Source organism: Pezoporus wallicus, unplaced genomic scaffold (genome assembly GCF_028554395.1).
Source record: "Pezoporus wallicus isolate ANWC-B61680 ecotype Strahan unplaced genomic scaffold, APGP_CSIRO_Pwel_v1 scaffold_3294, whole genome shotgun sequence".
Classification (NCBI taxonomy): Eukaryota; Metazoa; Chordata; class Aves; order Psittaciformes; family Psittacidae; genus Pezoporus; species Pezoporus wallicus.
The window spans coordinates 16,457,484-16,477,198 of NW_026635478.1; the positions used below are offsets into that span (position 1 = coordinate 16,457,484).

Sequence of the window (19,715 nt, forward strand, 5' to 3'; positions counted from 1 at the left end):
GAAGCCATTCTGTCTTCTTATTTTGTCAAGGAACAAACAAGGTTTGGGTTTGGGGTTATTTTTGGGGGTTGGTTGTTGCTTAGAGTTTGGAGGGGGGGAAGGATGGGTTGGTAGGTTGGTTGTGGGTTTGGGGTTTTTTTTTGTTCTTTAAAAAACTGCTCTGGATTCATAAGAAGTACAAAATTCTGTCAGTTTCATAGATCTGCAGTGTGGGAGAGATTCAGTTCCTCATATTCTCTCCAAAGGGCTTTCAGTAATAACGTGAACCTTCTAGACACACATCAGCCTGCCTTCAGGCTTATCAGTATTTTTTTTAAATTATTCTTATTTATCCAAAAGAGACTAAATTCCTTATGCTATGAAGATTCAGTAGCTGCTCCCAGTAGTTTCTTGACAGTGTTTGCTGAAAAAGGTCCTTAAGGAAGCCCTGTAGCCTTTGCTAGCAACATAGGGCTTAGGCACTTTCTTACACATACACTATTCTTTGATTGTTATTTAATCAGTAACACTGACACAGTACTCTATCTCACCAAGGTGTTAGGAGAGCTTGCAGTATGAGAAGAGGGTACATCCTGATGCCAAAATGAAAAGCTATACTTCATACTAGCTACTAATTAAAAGAATAGCACACAACTGCAAAATGTATGGTTAGTTTAAATGGATGGGAATTAAGTGAAATGAAAAACAAACAAACAACTCACAAGTACAGAAATCCACTGGAAGTGTCATAAGTTAAGTTGCTTCCTGAGGTACTTACGGAGCTGTGAGATAGCCTTCCAAAAAGCCAGCTGCATACATGATATCTTCATTGCTTAAGGTCTGACCGCCATAGCCTGCTCTGATCTCCAGAACTCCCCAACCTGTTGTCTGTATAGAGTTGTTGTAGAAACCATAAGCATCTCCATGCCTATCCAGCATATTCCTGACCTGAAGTGTTTTTGCAGCTCTATTCCAGTACACAGTTGCATAGCGGATTTCTATGGTGGAGAAGAAAGGAGGCAAAGGAAACAAACAAACATGAGTAAGTATTTCCTACCCAATACTGAAACATCAAGACAACATTGTCACAATTTAATTTGATAGTTTTCCATCAAGTTCAGCTCTACTGTGGAGAGCAACACTAATTTTAACATACTGAAAAGTGGCATGAGAACTAAATGGAGTTTTACCAAGACAAAACCTTACAGCTAAATATTCTCATGTTACTCTTTTAGAAATCATCTATAATTCTCTCAGTGTAGAGTTCCAACATAGCTGAGTCTTGACAGAAAATTCAGAAAAGTACTTCCTTACCCTGGCTCAGAAGCAAATCTATACAAATCTTATTGAAAGTAACTATAGAAGATAGCATGACTTAGCAACTGCAAAGGATTATGGGCTACTATGGATTTTGTTTTCCACCTAAAGATTCAAAAGGCCGCAAAAAGTTTTCTAAACTGTCTTTCTGGGCAACTAATTCTGGAGGTGGCAATACACAGTAGGAGCACTAAAACTCAGTGCATCACAGGTTTAAAGACAAAAACACCACAGGTATGCAATCCTTTATAAGATACACAATCCCTATCACCTAGTCATATTAGTACCAATCTCAACTGTGAAATGAACAGGAAGGAGGAGCACTAGACTGCTCAAGAGTTCTGCTTGGACTGCTGTTAAAAGCATTCTTCATTAGCTGGGTTTTAATCCTGCTGTCCCGAAGAAGAAAGAGCATGGCAAAATGCTTTCCACAAAAAAAAAAAAAAAACAACAAACACACCAATAAAAAAGAAAAACAACAGATCCCTAGAACTCTAATTCAGCCTTCCCTAAAATGGGACCTGATCACATCAGATCTCTATTCATACTGATCAAATCACTACTACAGTATTACAAGTGAAAATAATTCAACAAATCATGAGTCAAAGTTCCCAGAACTACTTAAAAAGTTTTAAGGGATAAACTTGTAAACACTTAAAACTACTGAGAAACCTGCAACATTTTTATTCCCCAGACCCTTCTCCAGTGTGTGTAGCAACCAGTTCTGCGAGTTTATAGCAAGAAATTACAATTTGGTTACTACTTCCTCACAACGATTCATTTTGTGTATCACACCACAACAGCTGCAAAATAGAGAATTTGATCTAATTCTAGATGATCTTACACAAAATACTTAGTACGCGTGCTATGATAATGGAACCGCAAGAAAAGCAATGTAATAGCAGCACAATACCTAATGCTCTTTTAAAAAGCTATAAGTAACATATTTGTGATTAAGCAGCTAGTTCGATTTCAAATTAAGTGCCCCCACTTTATTCACTACTGTAAAACAGAACATAAAGAAGTTATTTTTATGAAGAGTTATGTCACATTTGAATACAAAAAGCAAACCCAAACTTTTTCCAAGAACTAAACTTTCTCCACCAATCACTTTTTGACATAACAGTTACCCAGTTATTTTAAGGCATTTTTTATCCATTTTACCAGACTGTTGAATAATCTGTGTCATTCAACATCCACAAAGCTGTTCTCTCCTAGTATTCCAGCAAGAACAGCAAAAACTGTTTCTTACAGAGTATCAGAGGATGGCTGAGGTTGGAAGAGACCTCTGGAGGTCATCTTGTCCAACCCCCCTGCTCAAAGACCATCACCTAAAGCCAGCTGCCCAGAATTCATCCCGGATGACTTTTAAGTCTTTCTGAGGACGGAGATTTTACAACCACTCTGAGCAACCTATGCCAGCGCTCACCCACCCTCATAGTTAAAAAGTGTCTCCTGCTGTTCAGAGGGAACCTTCTGAGTTCCAGTTTGTGCCCATTCCCTCTAGTCCTGTCCCTGGGCACCACTGAAAAGAGCCTGGCTCCGTTTTCTTTACACCCTTCCTTCAAATATTTGTAGGCATTCATAAGTTTTCCTCCTTGCACCTTCTCTTCTCCAGACGGCAGTCCCAGCTCTCCCAGCCATTCCTCATGTGAGAGATGCTCCAGTCCCTTAATCACCTTAATCACAGCCCTTTGCCACAATCTCTTCAGTACCACTAGATGTCTTTTCTATTGGGGAGCTCAGAACTGGACCCAGCACTCCAGGTATGGCCTTACCACTGCTGAGCAGAGAAGAATTATCTATCCAAACCTGATGGCAATACTCATCCTGATGCAGCTCAGGGGACAGTTGCCTTTTTTTTTTTTTGGGATAATGGCACATTGCTGGCTCACGTTCAGCTTGGTGTCCACAACGCCCTTTTCTGCAAAGCTGCTTTCCAATCAATCAGCCCCAACATATACTGATATGCGAGGCTACTCCTCCCTAGGTCAGGACTCTGCATTTCTCTTTGTTGAACTGCATGAGGTTCTGTCAGCCATTTCTCCAGACAGTTGAGGTCCCTCTGAATGGCAGCACAGTTCTTAGATGTTATCACCAGCACACCTGCAGAGGGTACACTCTGTCCCATCACCCAGATCACTAAGGAAGATGCTGAGCAGTACCAATCACTGGCATACACCACTTCTTACTGGCCTCCATCTAGATTTTGTACCACTATGCACTATATCTATCTTCATGATGTACTAGAGACACTACTCACATGAACAGGAAAAGCATTAGCAAGAAGAGAATTTTAGTAGTGAAGCAACTGCATTTCTTTCCCCATTCTATGAATAGAAGTTTTTACACGAATATATTTGGAGATTAAGTCATTTCAGGGACTTGGAACACAGTGTTTAAAAACATATTTTTCATCTGCCAGGTACTAAGGCTATTTAAAGGACTAAGACGTGACAGACAATTCTTCAAGCAGCTCTAATCTTAGTTTTCTGTTGTCTCCTTAACTGTTTCTAGTAATACATACAGTAATTGCTACTTTAAGTGAAGGGTAAACAGGGGAATCAGTCAGACTGAAAAAAAAACCAAACATCTATAAAGAGAGCAGGCTGATAAGGGTCAATTCTTAAGAGAGCCAAAGGCCACCCTACAAAGCTAAAAGCTTACATAAGCAAAGAGGTTAGGAAAGGGAGGTCCAGAGAAGAAGCAGTGCAAGGGGTCAACACAGAACACAACCAGCCTGTCCAGCAGTAAATGGGAAGGCTGATTCCAAGCAAAAATCCCGGTGCAGGGCAGAGGAGAGACAGATCATGTGCCCAGTGCACAAAGACAGCTGAGAAATGGGTAAAAAGAACAAGAACAAACAAAAAAACATTATTTTCTTCCCATCTTTTCACTAGGCTGTGGAAAGGTGGCAAGTAGTCAAGAGGAACCAGACAGCTGGGTATTGTTATTAGTGCCCATAGGCTAAACAGGTATGCTAGAGAAACTTTCTTCTGCCTAAAGCAAAAAAAAAAGTGCTTTCTTTTGTAAAAGAAGGTTGATCCCAATGCCAGACAGACCCACCTGACACAGGTGTTCTAACACAGCAGGCTGTGTTTCTTTGATTTATGCTCTGCCAGCATGAATATGCAGAGCTATCTTCAAATGTCAGAGTAAACTTTTAAATTACCCATGGAGTTTGCCCTGCCCCTATTTCACTACAAGATAAACTGAAGAAAACCAGGACTAGAACAGGATGGGAGAGAAGGGGAAATTACATTATAATTAAATTACATGATAATTTGCAAGAAACCTAGCAAGGCCTCTCGAGGAACAGCATCAAGATACCTGCCATAGATGTGGCTTAACAATGATGCTGGAAAAGACCATTTCCAATTACTAATTTGTTATTTTTTTCACAACTCATTCACTTGCTGTCCTATTTCACCCCATTAGTTTATGTCCGTTTCTGCAGATCTAATTGCCCTCCTCTAAATAGTTGAATAGTTAAATTGCTATGTTTATTTCAAAGAACATATATATAGTCTTATAGCAATTATTAAAATTTAGATGATAAATCTTTATCTTGCTATAGAGTTAAATGAGTTAAATGCTCTAGGATGGAGTTAAAACTACAAGCTTACAATCTGTGTACACTTAAAACTAGATGATCTCCAGAGGTCCCTTCCAACCCTAATGATTCTGTGAAAACACGCTTACACTACAATGTAATTAAAACATTTGTTATCACCCAGTCTGTTACAATTTTAATCTGTGCTCATCTAAGGTAGCTGCATGATCATTGACAAGAAAACCATCCAGAACTGAAGTATGATATGAAATATAGATACAGAAGAAAAAAATGCACATTTCCAAACAATCCTGTATGTGTCCTGCAACACGAAGAACCTTTCCTTTGAATAATGCTGGCATTTTTTATTCATTTTTTTTGGTGGGTGAGGCAGGCGCCCTATCATCGCTGATCCCAGCAGTTGTATTGGTAACTCCTTGCGTATGAATCAAACAGTGTCTCCATGAATCTCTAAATCATCCTTTTATTACTGAAGTTAGACTTCCCAATGTGTAGCTGAGAATGCTTCCAAGCTTTTCAGCCTATTAGGACTCTAAAGAACAGAAAAGACTGTGATAACCTGTGGCTATTCCAAAACAGCATCACTTAGAATAACCTAAATAACAAGCTGAAGCACACGCTATTTACTGCGATGAATGACTCAAAATCCCTGGGGATAGGGTAGGTCAGTGGAGTCACCATTCCCCTTTGTGCAACCAGCCAGCCAGAAGAACTGCATAGCATCAGCGATACACAGTTCCACCATACCCACTGTATGGTGGGAGACAGAAGTGGAGAAGTGCAATGACAAAATAAGCCTGGTAATAAACCAGTGTTCCTTCTCCTTTCTGCAGCCACTAGGGACTGACAGGAACCTTTCCTCAAATTGCCTGTTTTTTAGAGATGCATCAATGCTTCTGCCAAATAAAGATCCAAACATAGGGACTGCAGCTGGGAGAGTGCTGGGATTTCTTCAAGAACTGAGAAGTATCTGCTTTTTTCCAGGGTTATACCCTAAATAATGGAAAAATGAAGATACTTCAGCTACGGCTAGGAGGTGGTAGTAGTCCCCTTGTTTTTTTTGGCTGAAATGCCTAATCTGTTTTCTGCCTTTTTGGCCTAGCAAAGGCATTTCCAAGGTTATGTTAAAAATGAGCTTGTCTTTTATCTGGTGGCAGTAGGAGAGAGGAAATACAAGTTTGTGAGAATATGGAAAAAGCAGAAGTAAAATACTAAGTAAGAGGACTGAGCAAGATGAAACAAAGAGGAAAGTAGATGCTGAAGAGTACATGAGTGAGTAGCAGTAATTTGCAATGAAAGAACAGAATGGACAGAGAAGATGAGGCAGAAAAAAAGAGCAATACACCGAGATGGCCCAAGACTATCTAATAAACACACTACTTGATAATTGACACCGATATCTATTAAATAAATTGTAGCTACAAAAATAACACCTGATGTGCCTTAACAGTAAAATCTGTTTGGCAATATGCAACAGTTGCTTTTCTTTATGCTTTCTCAGATAGAAGTTGTTTTTAAAACATAAATATATCTAAATAGGCTACTGGACTTTCCAATTAAAGAAATTAACAGAACTCACTTTGCCTTGCAGGCAAAAGAGCTACAATGTCTGGGAGTGAGAATTAATATTCTTATTTTTCCGTAGTTTGAAAAAGAAGCCAACTTACAAGCAATGAAGCACTGGGTAGGTTGCATGTAATAAGCTAATAAACAACCATTTGAGCATTTCCTATTAATAGCAAAAATACTGGCTTCCTTAAGCTACTAGTTTTTATATCTATTTCACATGCTTATTTTTATCTATGACTTTTCAAGTATGAAGCTTTTTTGTAGAGTTGTTTGGATGTATTTTACAGCACCCATCTTTCCACTAAACAAGGAAGCTATCACTCCACTTTTTCACTGAAAAACTAGTTTTGTGCAACTTCAAAACACAAAAACCTAGCGCTTCTGTTTTCAGTGTACCCTCTCCTGCCGCTAACATTCACCAGGAAAGATTATATATGCACAACTTAACATTTAAATATTTCAGGTCCACCAGAGTAAGGAACTATATGATGTTTCTGTTCAGCCTTGTAATTTGATAGAGCTTGTCCTGTTTTCCCATTAAAAATTTTAGAACCATTCTTTTAACAGTTCTTCAGAAAAGGTTCTATACCTCTAAAGTACAACTAAGATTACAAAGTACAGTTATGACTGGAAGCCATTACAACACCAATGTTAAGCACTTCAGGACTTCTTTAGAGATTAGTTTAAACCACACAAGAACTTAACATGAAACCCAGTAATGTTCAATTAAAGGAGTGAAAGTTTTCTTGTTCTGCTTGAATATAAGCTATTTGCGTTTTCTATTCTATTGGCCTTAATTCATCCCATTTCCTCAGACATTTCAGGTCTAAGTAATTTTCCAATTTGGTTCTAACAGGCTGGTCATTATTTGAAACCTAATCTCCTGATTTGTGCTTACATGAGAGAGAAGCAATATTCAAATGTGAACTATAAATAAAGAGTTTGAGTATTGTACAATTTTCAAGCTCACAAGGATACTTGACTAGTAAAGCTTGGCAAGTTTTCTGCATTAGCTAAAACAGTTATACGTCAATCCACAAAGGAAACAAAAATAACAGTTTCACAAGTACCTTCGCTTATCATATAGTCTCTCAATTTAAGTAATTTTTACCAGAAAACATTCTCTAAAACCACTTTCCTAACTGTCTGATGAAGAATATTCAAGGCATTCAAAATGCTAAAGAACAATGAACAAATAAATAATAATAATTAAAAAAATCTATACAATTCACAATGCTGAAGGCCACCTTTACTCCACTAAATAGCCTAAAGGCATTTCTATTTGCTCCTCAGTAGTTTTCTACCAGTACTGCAATTATGATGTGAGGAATCAGAAATTACCTAAAACTACTTTAAAACCTAAACTTCCTTTCATTTCTTCTGCATGATACACAGTTGACCCTTCCTCCAGTCCTGCTAATGTAGCACTAAAGTTTTTGCCAAACTCCGATAAAGTTTGAAAAGTAGATCTGCAAGATGAGGTGGGACCATCAGCAAAATTATATGCTTGTAACATTTTGGACACATTAAAACAACAGTTACCTGAATTTCTCCTTGGTTTGTGGCAATTAATGTATGAACTAGGAATTTCCTAGAAGATAAGCACTGAATCCAGCCTTTAAGATCTTCAGAATTCACTGAAAGTAGTAGAAGAGGAAGATACTCTCCTGATGAGATTTGGTCCCCAACAACCCTACTATTGCCATCGGTACAAATGGTATTCGAAATTCTCTAATGGACATTCTGCTTCCAATGGCTGCTGTCACTAACCCTCACCAGTCTTCCAGAGGCCCCTTCACTCTCACACGCTCCACACTTGCTCAGCATCTCTTAAAATTCCCTCCTTTAGTGCCTCCTTTCCCCACCCTTCTAGTTGCTGGCAAACCTGTTTCATACTTTGAAATGGAAAAAAAAAAAAAATTCTATGTTCATGACTTCACCGGCATGTTTTTTCTATCACATAGTGGTATGTCCACAGCTGCAATAAGTCTCAAACAAACCAAGCAGAAACTCAATTTTTAATATTTAAGAGATTCTGTCAAAAATTGTGAAGCTCACCAAAATGCGCTGTTATGCCATTTGCCAAATTTTGTTTGCATCTAAATCTGACTATTAAGTTACAACAAGAATTGAAATATCCTAATTGAGCCTTACAACTTTGAATGAAAAACTATTACATTACGCAAATGCATGACAAAAAAAAATCCCAGCCGTGAGCAAAAAATTAGCATGAAGTGGGGCTTGCACCATAGAAAACACCTGCAGATTTTGAAAGCTAACCAGATATTGGTAAATTAGTTACTCTCAACACAAGTTAATCTACTCAGGAAACACTGGATCATGCATACGTATGAGTTCTTAAACACAGATGACAACCTATACCCACAAGCTAGCATTAAAACTCTGTTAAGATACAGCATCCTGCAGGCCACAGCACCAAAACGAAGCATACGTCCTAAATGATTCCCGTGCATGCCTGTTAACATTAAAAACCAGCACCTCTGAGAGCTGAAGGCAGCCTCCCATCTGTTGAATCCCTAGTGTGGCTCCCCTCGCCCATTCTGGGAACCGGAAAGATGCTTTGAAAGCAGAAAAAAAGTACCGGCACTTAGCACCCACGAGGCACCACGGCCGAGCCTGTCCCAGCCGGAGGGACGTGAGGTGCTCTCGGAGTAAGCCCATGGGCCCTCCCCAAAGGGTGGAGGAGCTTGACGGCCCCGGCACTGCCGACGAACGAGGCCCCTCGCCGCCTCGCAAGTCGGCACGGTGGCCCTATCCACCGCGGGGAGGAGGCACAGCGACGAGGCGGGACGCAGAGCCCGGCGGGTCCTCCAGAGCGGGCCCGGGCGAGCTGCACTACCTCCTCGGGAGCCGCGGCAAGAGGCCCAGGTGGGGGACAGCTTCTCCCGGCCGCCTGGGAGCATGGGACAACCCCGCTGTCTCCCTCCCATCCGGCCGTCCCGCTGAGGGGACTTTGGGGCAAGACCCCCCCCTACTGCCCTCCCGCGCCCCGCCCGTCTCACCTGCTCTGCCCCCCGCCGCCGCCCACAACAGGACAAGCCCCCAGCAGCAGCAGCACACGCCGCCACCGAGCCGGACCATGCTGCTGCTACCGCGCACCTCCTCTGAGTACCGCGGGCGGCGGGACTTTAACAAGTTCCCTTGCTCAGGGCAGGTCCCGCCGCTGCCTCCGCCTCCTCTGGCACCCGCCCCAGCCACGGCGCCCCGTGCTGGGGGTGGCCCCGCCAAGTCAAGGGCTGTGTCTTCTCACCTCACGGCTCCGGGGTGCGCCCCGGGACCGGCCGGCAGCGCGGGCAGCCCTTCACGCTGCGCTTCCCGCCCAAAGCGTCGTGGCGGCGGCCCCCGATCGGCCGTTGATCTCGTAGCCGCTGGCAGCCCCGCCGGCGAGGCCTGCACGCTGCCCTTGCGCCCGGTCGCCTCACGGTGATGGTGGCAGAAGGCACTGGAGGAGGCGTTTGATGGACGGCGAGCACAGGGCTCCGACATCTTTTTGTCGCTGACACTTGTTTAAAATCCCCAGTGCCTGGCTGGGACGTGATGCTCACTTCAGGCCGAGGTTGGGTCTCACCATTGTGCCGGACATCTTCATGAGGCACAGGTCAGTTAGGAGGCGGCTGCTGGGCTGGTGGAGGGTGATTGCCCATAAAGAGCCAAAGGTTTATGAGGAAAAGCCCCTGTAAAGCAACAGGGAGTGAGAAGTTAGGTGGTGCCTTGTCAAACTGCACATTTTGCATCAGAGGAAGAGCAGCTTGCTTTTGAGAAGAAAAAATGCACATGTCCCAGCAGAAAGGCTGCTGGACAGTCCTTTTCTGAAGGCTTACAGATAGGGACAACCTTCCCTGGGGTCTCCCCCTGCCCCTTTGGTTCTGATAATTTTGCAATACTGCCTTTTCTTCTCTCTCCAGTGTTGGATATTCTACCACTGTACTAAACCAGCCACCATTAGGCCATTGTGTTTCGGTAATTGTTAAAGATAGTTCAGATTTGATGCCAGTGCCTGTAATATCCTCATACAGCAAGATCACAAGCCAACCAGTTCAGGCCAAGTAGTAAGTCTTGGCCTTAAGCCCAGGGAAAAAGCACTACAACACTACTGCCTACCCAGTCAAAAATAACTCTTAAAGGCCTAATCAGGAATGGATACTGTATTCGCTTTGGAAGGATATTCTCCAAAGGCTTTCCCAGATGAAAAATTCACTTGTCACATGCTGCTGTCAGTTTTACTGTGCTGGTGAAGTAAAACACAAAATTTTATTTTCCGTAGAATTCTCTTTAGGGGATTACTACAGGAAAACAACCCACAGTATTTAAAACAAGATTCTCTGTGTACAAGTGATGGATATGGTCAGGAATTAGAGGCACATGTAACATGCAGGGCAGAGAGTACAACTACACAATGCGGAAACGAGAGTGGAGTATGGATGAGTGACAAGTGTTCCTCAGGGGCTGGAACTGGCACCAGCACTTCTTAACATCTTTGTTGGCAACGTGGGCAGTCAACACGCTGGAAGGAAGGAAGGAATGCCATCCAGAGGGACCTGGACAGTCTCAAGAGGTGGGTCAGTGTGAACCTCATTAAATTGAACAAGGCAAATTCAGCTGCACCTGGGTTAGAGCATTCTCAAGCACAACTACAGGCTGGGCAGAGAATGGATTGAGAGCAGCCCTAAGGCAGACTTGAAGGGGTGTTAGTTGATGAGAAGCTCAAAATTGACCCAGCAATGTGAACTTGCAGCCCAGAAAGCTAACCATATCCCAGGCTGCATTAAAAGAAGCATGGCCAGCAGGTCCAGGGAGGTGATTCTCCCCCTCTGCTTTCATAAGACCCCATCTGGAGTACTGCATTCAGCTCTGAGGCCTCCAACACAGCACTTGCTCAAGCAAGTCCAGAGGAGGCCCATGAAGACGATTCAGGGGCTAGAACACCTTTCCTATGAAGACCAGCTGAGGGAGTTGGGTTTGTTCAGCTTGGAGAAGGGAAGGATCTGGGGAGACCTTAGAGAAGCTTCCAGTGCCTAAAGGGGCCTACAAGAAATCTGGAGAGGGACTTTTTACAAGGGCATGTAGGTGTTCCTGCCCATGGGAGTACGATCTTAAGGTCCCTTCCAACCCAAACCATTCTATGAGTCTGTGCGTGACAAAAATGAGATGGAGAAATGGGGGGAGTCTGAATATGACCGAAGCTACAAAGCTCTGATGTGTATTTGGAAAGTTTCACTACCTCATGCTTCAAAGCTATAGATTCACAGAAATTTTATTTTTGTGTGAGTTAAATTGAAATGAATGGTGATGGTGCCACGAAAATCCATTCCACTCAGAGAACTCACATGAAGTTTTTAATATAACATTTCACTGTTAAAAAAAAAAAAACAAAACAGGAGAGGTGAATGATTTCTGACAGATTTCTGATGGTAGAGGGCTCTGATCTAATATTTGATAGCAAGATGCAATGGTAAGAAATTGAGTCCAAGAGAGATTCAAAACAGAAACCAGGAGCAAATTTTTTAAAAGGATAGTTGTCCTGGGTTCAGCAGTCGCAGTCATGTTTTTCCTTTGTGTTAGCTGGTGCAGTGCTGTGTTTTGACTTCCAGCCTGGGGACAGTGTTGGTGAAGCCGATGTTTTCGGTTGTTGCTAAATGATGTTTACCCTGACCAAGGACTTTGTGAGGCTCATGCTCTGCCAGGGAGGAGGGGAAGCTGTGAGGAAGCAGAGATGGGGCGCCTGACCCGGGCTAGCCAGGGAGGTATTCCATACCACAGCACGTCATGCCCGGGGTGGGGGGTGACTGGGAAGGACACGGGCTTCCGGGTGGAACTCGTTTCCTTGGCCGCTGGTATCGTATTCTCTTCCCTTGTTATTTTCCCTTATCATTGTTGTAGTTGATAGTAGCGGTGGTGATTTGTGTTGTACATTGGTTGCTGGACTGTTCTTGTCTCAACCCGTAGGAGTTGCACTCTTTCGATCCTCCTCCCTGTTCCTCCGGGAGCGGGGAAGGGGAGAGCCCCGGTGCAGGGGGGGGGGACGGACCTCGATTGTTGTCAGCTCGGCACCACTCACTGGGAGTGAGTGAACAAGTTACCTGACTGGGTTTAAACCACGACAATAGTAAAAAATTATTTTATTGTGATGTATGATTGACAGATAGGTGCAGGAACAAAACCACATAGAAAACAAACCTACGAGAAGATAGATCCATAATCTCATTGCTAAGGAAACTATTTATCTTCAAAGAATTGTATGAAATTTACGATCTGAAGAATGCAGGAAAGAGAAGGGCTACTGAAAACTAAATACTGTTTGTCTCCATAAGCGTCAACAGACATCTACTTTAAAATAATTTGTATCTCAGAGGTGTCAAGAATGGAACCCATAAAGCTCCTCTTTAAGAATAGACTTACTTACATCACTTCAAAGATTAGAGCAGATCTGATTAAGATAGTAGTAGTGGGCTTCTTCAGGCAAGAAGAGTCCAAGTGACGCTTGTCACTGCCGTACAGCTATGCTTGCTGAACGTATCAGCTACAGCAAGCAGGACAGCCCAGTTGGTGCAAAGTAGTGCAGCAGTTGCATCCAAGAATGCAGGCATAGAGACAAGGCCTGTTGATTTGCACGAGGTAGGAAATAGCAGACTTTGTACTTCTATACTGTACTGATATTCTTAAACCTATGTCAATAGGTTTAATACCATTTTTAGAATACCAGTCTTCTTTTTTTTCTCTATCGTCATCCCAATGAATGTTTCCATTAGGATACAGACAGAAGACGGCATGGTATTATAACCCAACTTGGAGTATTGTGTGCTGTTCTGGTGTCATCAACATAAGAAGGACATGGAGCTGTTGGAGCAGGTCCAGAGGAGAGCCACAAGGATGATAAGGGAGCTGCAGCACCTCTCATATGAAGACAGGCTGAGAAAGTTGGGGCTGTTCAGCCTGGAGAAGAGAAGCTGCTTGGAGACCTCATAGCAGCCTTCCAGTATCTGAAGGGGGCCTATAAGGATGCTGGAGAGGGACTCTTCATTAGGGACTGTAGTGGTAGGACAAGGGGTGATGGATCCAAACTGAAACAGTGGAAGTTCAGGTTAGATATAAGGAAGTTCTTTACTATGAGGGTGGTGAGGCACTGGAGCAGGTTGCCCAAGGAACTTCTGAATGCTCCATCCCTGGCAGTGATAAAGGACAGGCTGGACATAGCTTTGGGTGACATGGTCTATGTGAAATGTCTGGGGTTGGAACTTAAGGTCCTTTCCAACCCAAATCAGTCTGTAATTCTAAGGTTCTATGATTAGTGCCAGTCCAAGTTTAAAACTGATTACATATAATCTGAAAGCTGTGGCTGTTGGTTACATGTTATCTGCTGTTTCTGTCTATATCATGTTCCTCGGTGTACGAATTTACATTCATTAGGCAAAAGTGTAAGCCCTACAGCACCTCATGATTTAATTTTTCCAGGAACTTTTGCACTTCTGTGTGTTTACACCTAGGTTGTTCTATTTTTGTGTTTTCCTACAAAGCCAATACATGTTGACAGAGAAAAAAAACAAAGGCAACTGTCTTAAATTTTTTTAAAATATTTTGTTTACTTGAACAAAGATGCTGTTCAAAAAAATAAAAGAATGACTTTGCACCAAGTTCTATGGTTTGAATACTGACCAATATTTGACAGTGGTGAAAGAAGTAGCTCTGCTTTGAAAGCCACCAATGCCCAAAAGGCCTTTGCAAAAGTTTCAGTGACTAGTTGTTATTTCTTCACGTGATTGCTGATTTTCTTTTACATGCCTCCCCTGTTTTGGTTGCTTTTTACAGCTGTTTATTAATATAAATGCCATGGTGTCAGTTAATGAGCAAGTCACTTGAGTAAAACCTGAGTTTTGCCTGGTTGTGAAACTTTATCCAAAAGCTGAATTGAAAGTTTCTGAGGTTTAAGTTCAGTAAGTTGGGTTTCTTCATTTCTGTTGCACTTCTGGCTTGGGGGCAGAAGCAGAAATGGAGAAAAGATGTGAAAGTGTCTGTTTTTGCAAGATTTCCAGTCTCATTTTGCAAGCTCAAGAGATTCAGATAAGCTTTAGAAACCATGCAGCTTCTGGAGTAATCTCCCAAGGTAAATAACAGAAGTGTTGTCTCTTGAACAATGTCAACTTGATTAAACAAAACATGTGAGACACAGGGGAAACCAACAGAAGAAGCAAAATGGCAACATGTCCAGGATTTACGTATTACATGTTTAATGATATTTTCAAATATATTACACCAAATCTTTCTTCAAATAGAAATTGCAAATTAAATACAACATCTAAAAATCTTGGCAAATTAAGGCTTTGCTATGAATATTTTCAGAAGTGGATTATTGAACAGGGTATACCATTTAAAAAACTAACCAAGACAAACAAAACCAAATATTTTCCAGACTCAAATGCAGATATTTTCATTTACCTCAATCAGGTTGCATGTGTCTTACTGAAGTCATCCAACAATTTTGACATTACAGTGAAGAGAGGTTTAATTTACTGATAGCAGGTCAGCTGGTTGAAAGGATGCTTGAAAAGATATTTTCCTTCTCCTCTAGCTGAGAGTATAAGCCTCCAGGCTTTATATGAAGTCCTTCAGAGAGCTGCTGCAGCTTTTTGAGTCATACTAGACATCCAGTTTTAAATATATGTGTCATAATTCTCTGTGCTGACCAGTTGTAGGTATTCCAGGGTACCTGATCGGTAACTAGCTACCCGTGAAAGCTTATTTGTCTTGGATCCTTCATTTTTCCTTTTCTGAAGAATATTGGTTATCATCTCTGCTAGGTCATCCTGTAACCGCTGCTGGTTCTCCCTAGAAGCAGAAGGATGGAAAATCAAAAATCAGTGATTTGCATGTTTGTAGTGATCCCCAGTGTTTTTTAAATCATCTCTATCCCATGTTAATCACATTCACATGCTACTGATAAAAAGTGTGCACAGAACCATATTCAGGTTCTGGATTTGTGAACAGAATTCAGGATTTCCATGTGATTTGTCCAAATAGTATAGATCCGTGACTCTGCACAGTGTCATTATGGACCTGAAAAAAAATCATGATCATTTGCATGAAAAGGAAGAATTAATTAGATTCACTCCCCATCAAAACAGATTGTAGCTTTCAACACCATTACTGGCACCAGCCCTTTCCTTATTCAACTTCAAGTGTCCTTCAGTAACTAAATTGCCACTTTTCATACATTTTCTTCATAAATTTCTGGAGTACCCCATATATGACAATTTTAAGGGGCAACTTTATCAGTCACAACCTATATGAGGAAGCAAAACCAAAACTATCACAGACGACAGTGATACAGCTTAATAGGTACTTTCAATAGTTGAATTCCAGAAGAATTAGCAATTTTATAATTCTGATCATCTCAACAGATCATATTGATTAAAAAAAAAAGAGTTCTGAGTTTACAAATGCAATGCACCATAGAAGTGATGTTGACAGTATTTCCTGTGCAGCCCAGAGACATGTACTTTCCATGTGTATTTTCTGCACTTACCACATCAGAACTTGTCCTGTGTTATTTCCCTTCCAAGGAAATGAACCCATTAAGCTCTTATATATATATATATATATGTCATAGAATCATAGAATACTTAGGGTTGGAAAGGACCTTAAGATCATCTAGTTCCAACCTTCAGTACACACAAAGTCCCACGTCAAGAATGTTTGCATGTTTATATGCACATACACTGTTAAGCCTCTAACTGTTGAAAGCAAGTTGAGTGACATGAAAAAAAACAAGAAATGCCAGGGAGGAACAGTGAAGGCTAAAGTGCAAAAACTGGGAATTTCTCTTCCCTTTTCACATATAAAGACCATCTTACACAGAAGGAGGTGTTGGGAGATTGTATTTCTTGTCCTCAGAACCTGTCAACCAGTAGGTAATCTCTGTTCCTCTGCCCTAAAAATGTATAACAAAGAGAAAGCACCATTTCAGGATTAGAATACAATTTCCCATTGTTAATTCACTTAATACTGTATTGCATATTGATGTGTTTGCCTTTGCTTGTTTTCAGTAACTGATGCTTACAGCAAAGGAATAAAAATCAGATGTGAGAAGAAGAATAATGGGGGAGATGCAGCTGCACAGAGGTGAGCTGTGCTGCCTGCCACCAGTTCCCAAGTACAGAATCTGCCAAGTGTAGCAGACTGAAATAAATAGATTGTTATATAGACAGTCAGCTATCAGAGCATGAGGAAATTAGCAATAGATTTAGCTTCCCTTCCATCAGATTAATTCACTCTACAGTTTTCTGTTACACATAATATGTTTCATTTCTTCTCCACATCCTTATGTTGCTTTAATTTATGACTTAGGGAGTTCTTCATTGCCTTCATTGTCTTTATAGAAGTGTCTTCAACCACTAGAGACTGTGATGCCAGTTGATGTTCCCCATCCCCCCAACCTTGTTCCCCAGCTGTTAATGAAGCTGCAGGGTAGTCTCAGCTATGTGATGCTTTTATGCTACCCTTTTTCTCAGTGTTCATGCATTTACATAGAATCATAGAATAGTTTGGGTTGGAAAGGACCCTAAGATCATCTAGTTCCACCCCCCTGCCATGAGCAGGGACACCTCACACTAGATGTGGTAAAGATTACCTTCAAGTACGTTTCTCCTCTCACTTCATACTGGAATGGGCAGTCTGTTCTTTTCAGGATGTTAATAGTGGAACCACTTACATGAATCCTTAAAGCTAAAAATTAAAGAGACAATGAAAGCTCAACCTGGAAACATTCCACCTAATCATATTAAGTATATAGGGTGTAAGTATATAACTGGTGCTATAGCAGAAACTCCTTCAACTATTATCAACATAAATTCTGAGAGTCAAATTAAATGAGAATCAGTTACATTGCTGTACAAAAAATCTGACTTCACTATATAGCACTGTATTTAGGGAGGAATTGCTGGTACAGCTATTGTTCTGAAATACAGGTGACCAATGTATCTGTGGTATTTAGATGCCAAAAGGGAACAGAGTTATTGGGAATTACCTAAATAAAGATAGTTGTGTGAAGACACTCGGTCGAAGAAAGACAAACTGACTCTTGGCACAGTTCCTTAATGGTGAAGACATAATTGCTTCAATTTAAAATATAGTTTTCATATTTACACAGCAAAGTTGTAACACAATTCCAGTCAAACTAAAAATCTACACTTCATAGAGTAAAACTGAATTCCAGACACATGAGTATCATGTTTTCTGGGAGAACTCACACAGTGATTCGGCCTATGTACTTCCCATCACCAGTACTGAAGCATGACCAAGGAACAATTTCTTCATTGCTTAGTGAAGTGTCCGCTGTCACTTCAGACAGTGAAATAATTAATAATCAAAACAAATAGAGCTTCTTCATCTTTAAAACTTCTGCAAGCTGATAATAAATTGTTTTCAGCTGAAAGCAGACAGTTCAGTCACAGACTAACCAACAGCCTTTGGTCCTGTTACACTGACAGCTAAAATGAAATACTTACGCAAACCCGTGGATTCCATCCGCGAAGCTGTGTTCACCGTATCTCCAAACAAACAGTAACGAGGCATTTTTATTCCAACCACACCAGCTGCACATGGACCTAGAAATGGGATGCAGAGAATGCTAAAAGGTAGATCAAGAGATCGTTTGGAAGGTGTCTCACTGTTGCAGAGCAGTGCGGTGCCTGCTGGAGCTCTGCATTCCTCACCAACAGCAATACTCTGTACCTCACTTTCTGAAGAGTCTAGTGGTCTCCCCTTTTACTCCAAAGCTAGACCAGCTCTGTTAGTCTTACATAATCCAACAAAAGCATAAAAAGTACACAGGTGCACAGTGTTAATTGTATTTAAACACAATTTCAGTGCAGAAAAAAAGCACAGTTACTAGCTGTCAGTTTTTGAAGCAAGAGAAAAAAAGAATAAACTTCATTATGGAGAGGTCCATAGTGATGCCTCAAGCTGTTTCCCAGTGCCTCAGTAATTTTCAGTAATACATTCCTCCCCTGGCAGTTGGTGTTCAGGTGGTTGTTGAAACAAGTGGAAATAAAAAGAAAATTTCCCAAAGTACTTCGGATTGTTGAGCTATCTGCAGTTCCCCTTTGATGAAAAGTATTTATAGGGATAAATTAAAACATTAATTCCCATGTAGGCTTGACAGAATTTTTGCTCCCAAAAGTGTAAAATACAGGCTTGCATTTTTTGGCTAGACATGCATAGCTGGCCATGACTGTTCCCCACTTTGGTCAGGGAGGAGTGATCTGTGAAGGCTTATTTGATACAACTGGCTTAATCATACAAGGAACAATGGTAGTTGCTCTTCCTAGCTACTGACTAAGCTATGAATGAATGGATATGGGCTATTTTACTACAGGGGGGCAAATCAATGGCTTATTTACTTCTGTTGCTTTTCCTGCGGGTACATTGTTTTCAACCTGACACTTCATGAGGAAAGCAATTGTGTATGATGTAAACCAAGGCAACAACATTGTCATTGTTGATCTAGCACTATTGCGTACCAGAGTGAATTCCAATTCGAATCCAAACAGGCAGACCTGGCAGATGCCTCAGTTCAAAAGATCCCATGAAGCTGAGGATGTCCAGAGCCATCATGGAGATGTCTACTGCATGCCGGTTGCCATTCCTGTTAGGTAAACCACTCACCACCATGTAAGCATCACCAATGGTCTCCACCTGTGGTAACAAAATTAGAGCTCATTACCTGCAGATATGGCAAATTACATATTTAGTTAAAAGCAGAAAGGTTGTATCAGATCTTCTTGTTCATGATTAAACATTTCTTCCCTGGACAGCAAGATTGATTGATTAATTTAAAGTAGCTGAAACCTCCTTGGTATGTAAGTGTTTATAACTGTACCCAGCATTCCAGTTAGTGAATCTATTACCACTTAGTATAGAAAATTCAGTATAAGTAGGCACATTGCTTCTTTCGTCTTTGCTTAGAAGGGAGATTCCCAAGTCCACCACATCATGCAATTTGATTTGTGCATCCTCTGATTGTTAAGTGAGCAAAAGTGCAGAGCTAATCACCTTGTAAACATCATGATGGTCAAGAATGTGGTCAAAGTTCTTATAGATATCATTCAGCATATCTACCACCTCCATAGGGGTGCTGTATTTGCAGAGTGTGGTGAAGCCAACAATGTCACTGAAGTAGATAGTGACTTCTTCAAATAGCTCTGGTTCTACCAGACCAGTTTCCTTCAAAGACTTTACTACTGGCCTGTGTAAACAGAGA

General features: G+C 41.3%; 2 protein-coding genes across 2 annotated transcripts in view; both read right to left on the reverse strand.

Annotated features, from left to right (window-relative positions):
• Positions 1 to 9,618, reverse strand: part of PLBD1 (phospholipase B domain containing 1) — a 40,901-nt gene extending 31,283 nt beyond the window's left edge. The window contains exons 1-2 of the mRNA XM_057430463.1: positions 9,463 to 9,618; positions 758 to 977 (exon numbers count right to left, since the gene is read on the reverse strand). Of these exons, the coding sequence (XP_057286446.1) occupies positions 758 to 977; positions 9,463 to 9,541 (299 nt within the window). The 5' untranslated portion in view covers positions 9,542 to 9,618. The remainder of the gene's footprint in view (positions 1 to 757; positions 978 to 9,462) is intronic.
• A 4,397-nt stretch (positions 9,619 to 14,015) lies between these two features.
• GUCY2C (guanylate cyclase 2C) overlaps positions 14,016 to 19,715 on the reverse strand; it is a 44,450-nt gene continuing 38,750 nt past the window's right edge. Inside the window, exons 22-27 of the mRNA XM_057430475.1 lie at positions 19,508 to 19,700; positions 18,976 to 19,150; positions 17,962 to 18,060; positions 17,085 to 17,179; positions 16,309 to 16,385; positions 14,016 to 15,283 (exon numbers count right to left, since the gene is read on the reverse strand). Of these exons, the coding sequence (XP_057286458.1) occupies positions 15,109 to 15,283; positions 16,309 to 16,385; positions 17,085 to 17,179; positions 17,962 to 18,060; positions 18,976 to 19,150; positions 19,508 to 19,700 (814 nt within the window). The 3' untranslated portion in view covers positions 14,016 to 15,108. The remainder of the gene's footprint in view (positions 15,284 to 16,308; positions 16,386 to 17,084; positions 17,180 to 17,961; positions 18,061 to 18,975; positions 19,151 to 19,507; positions 19,701 to 19,715) is intronic.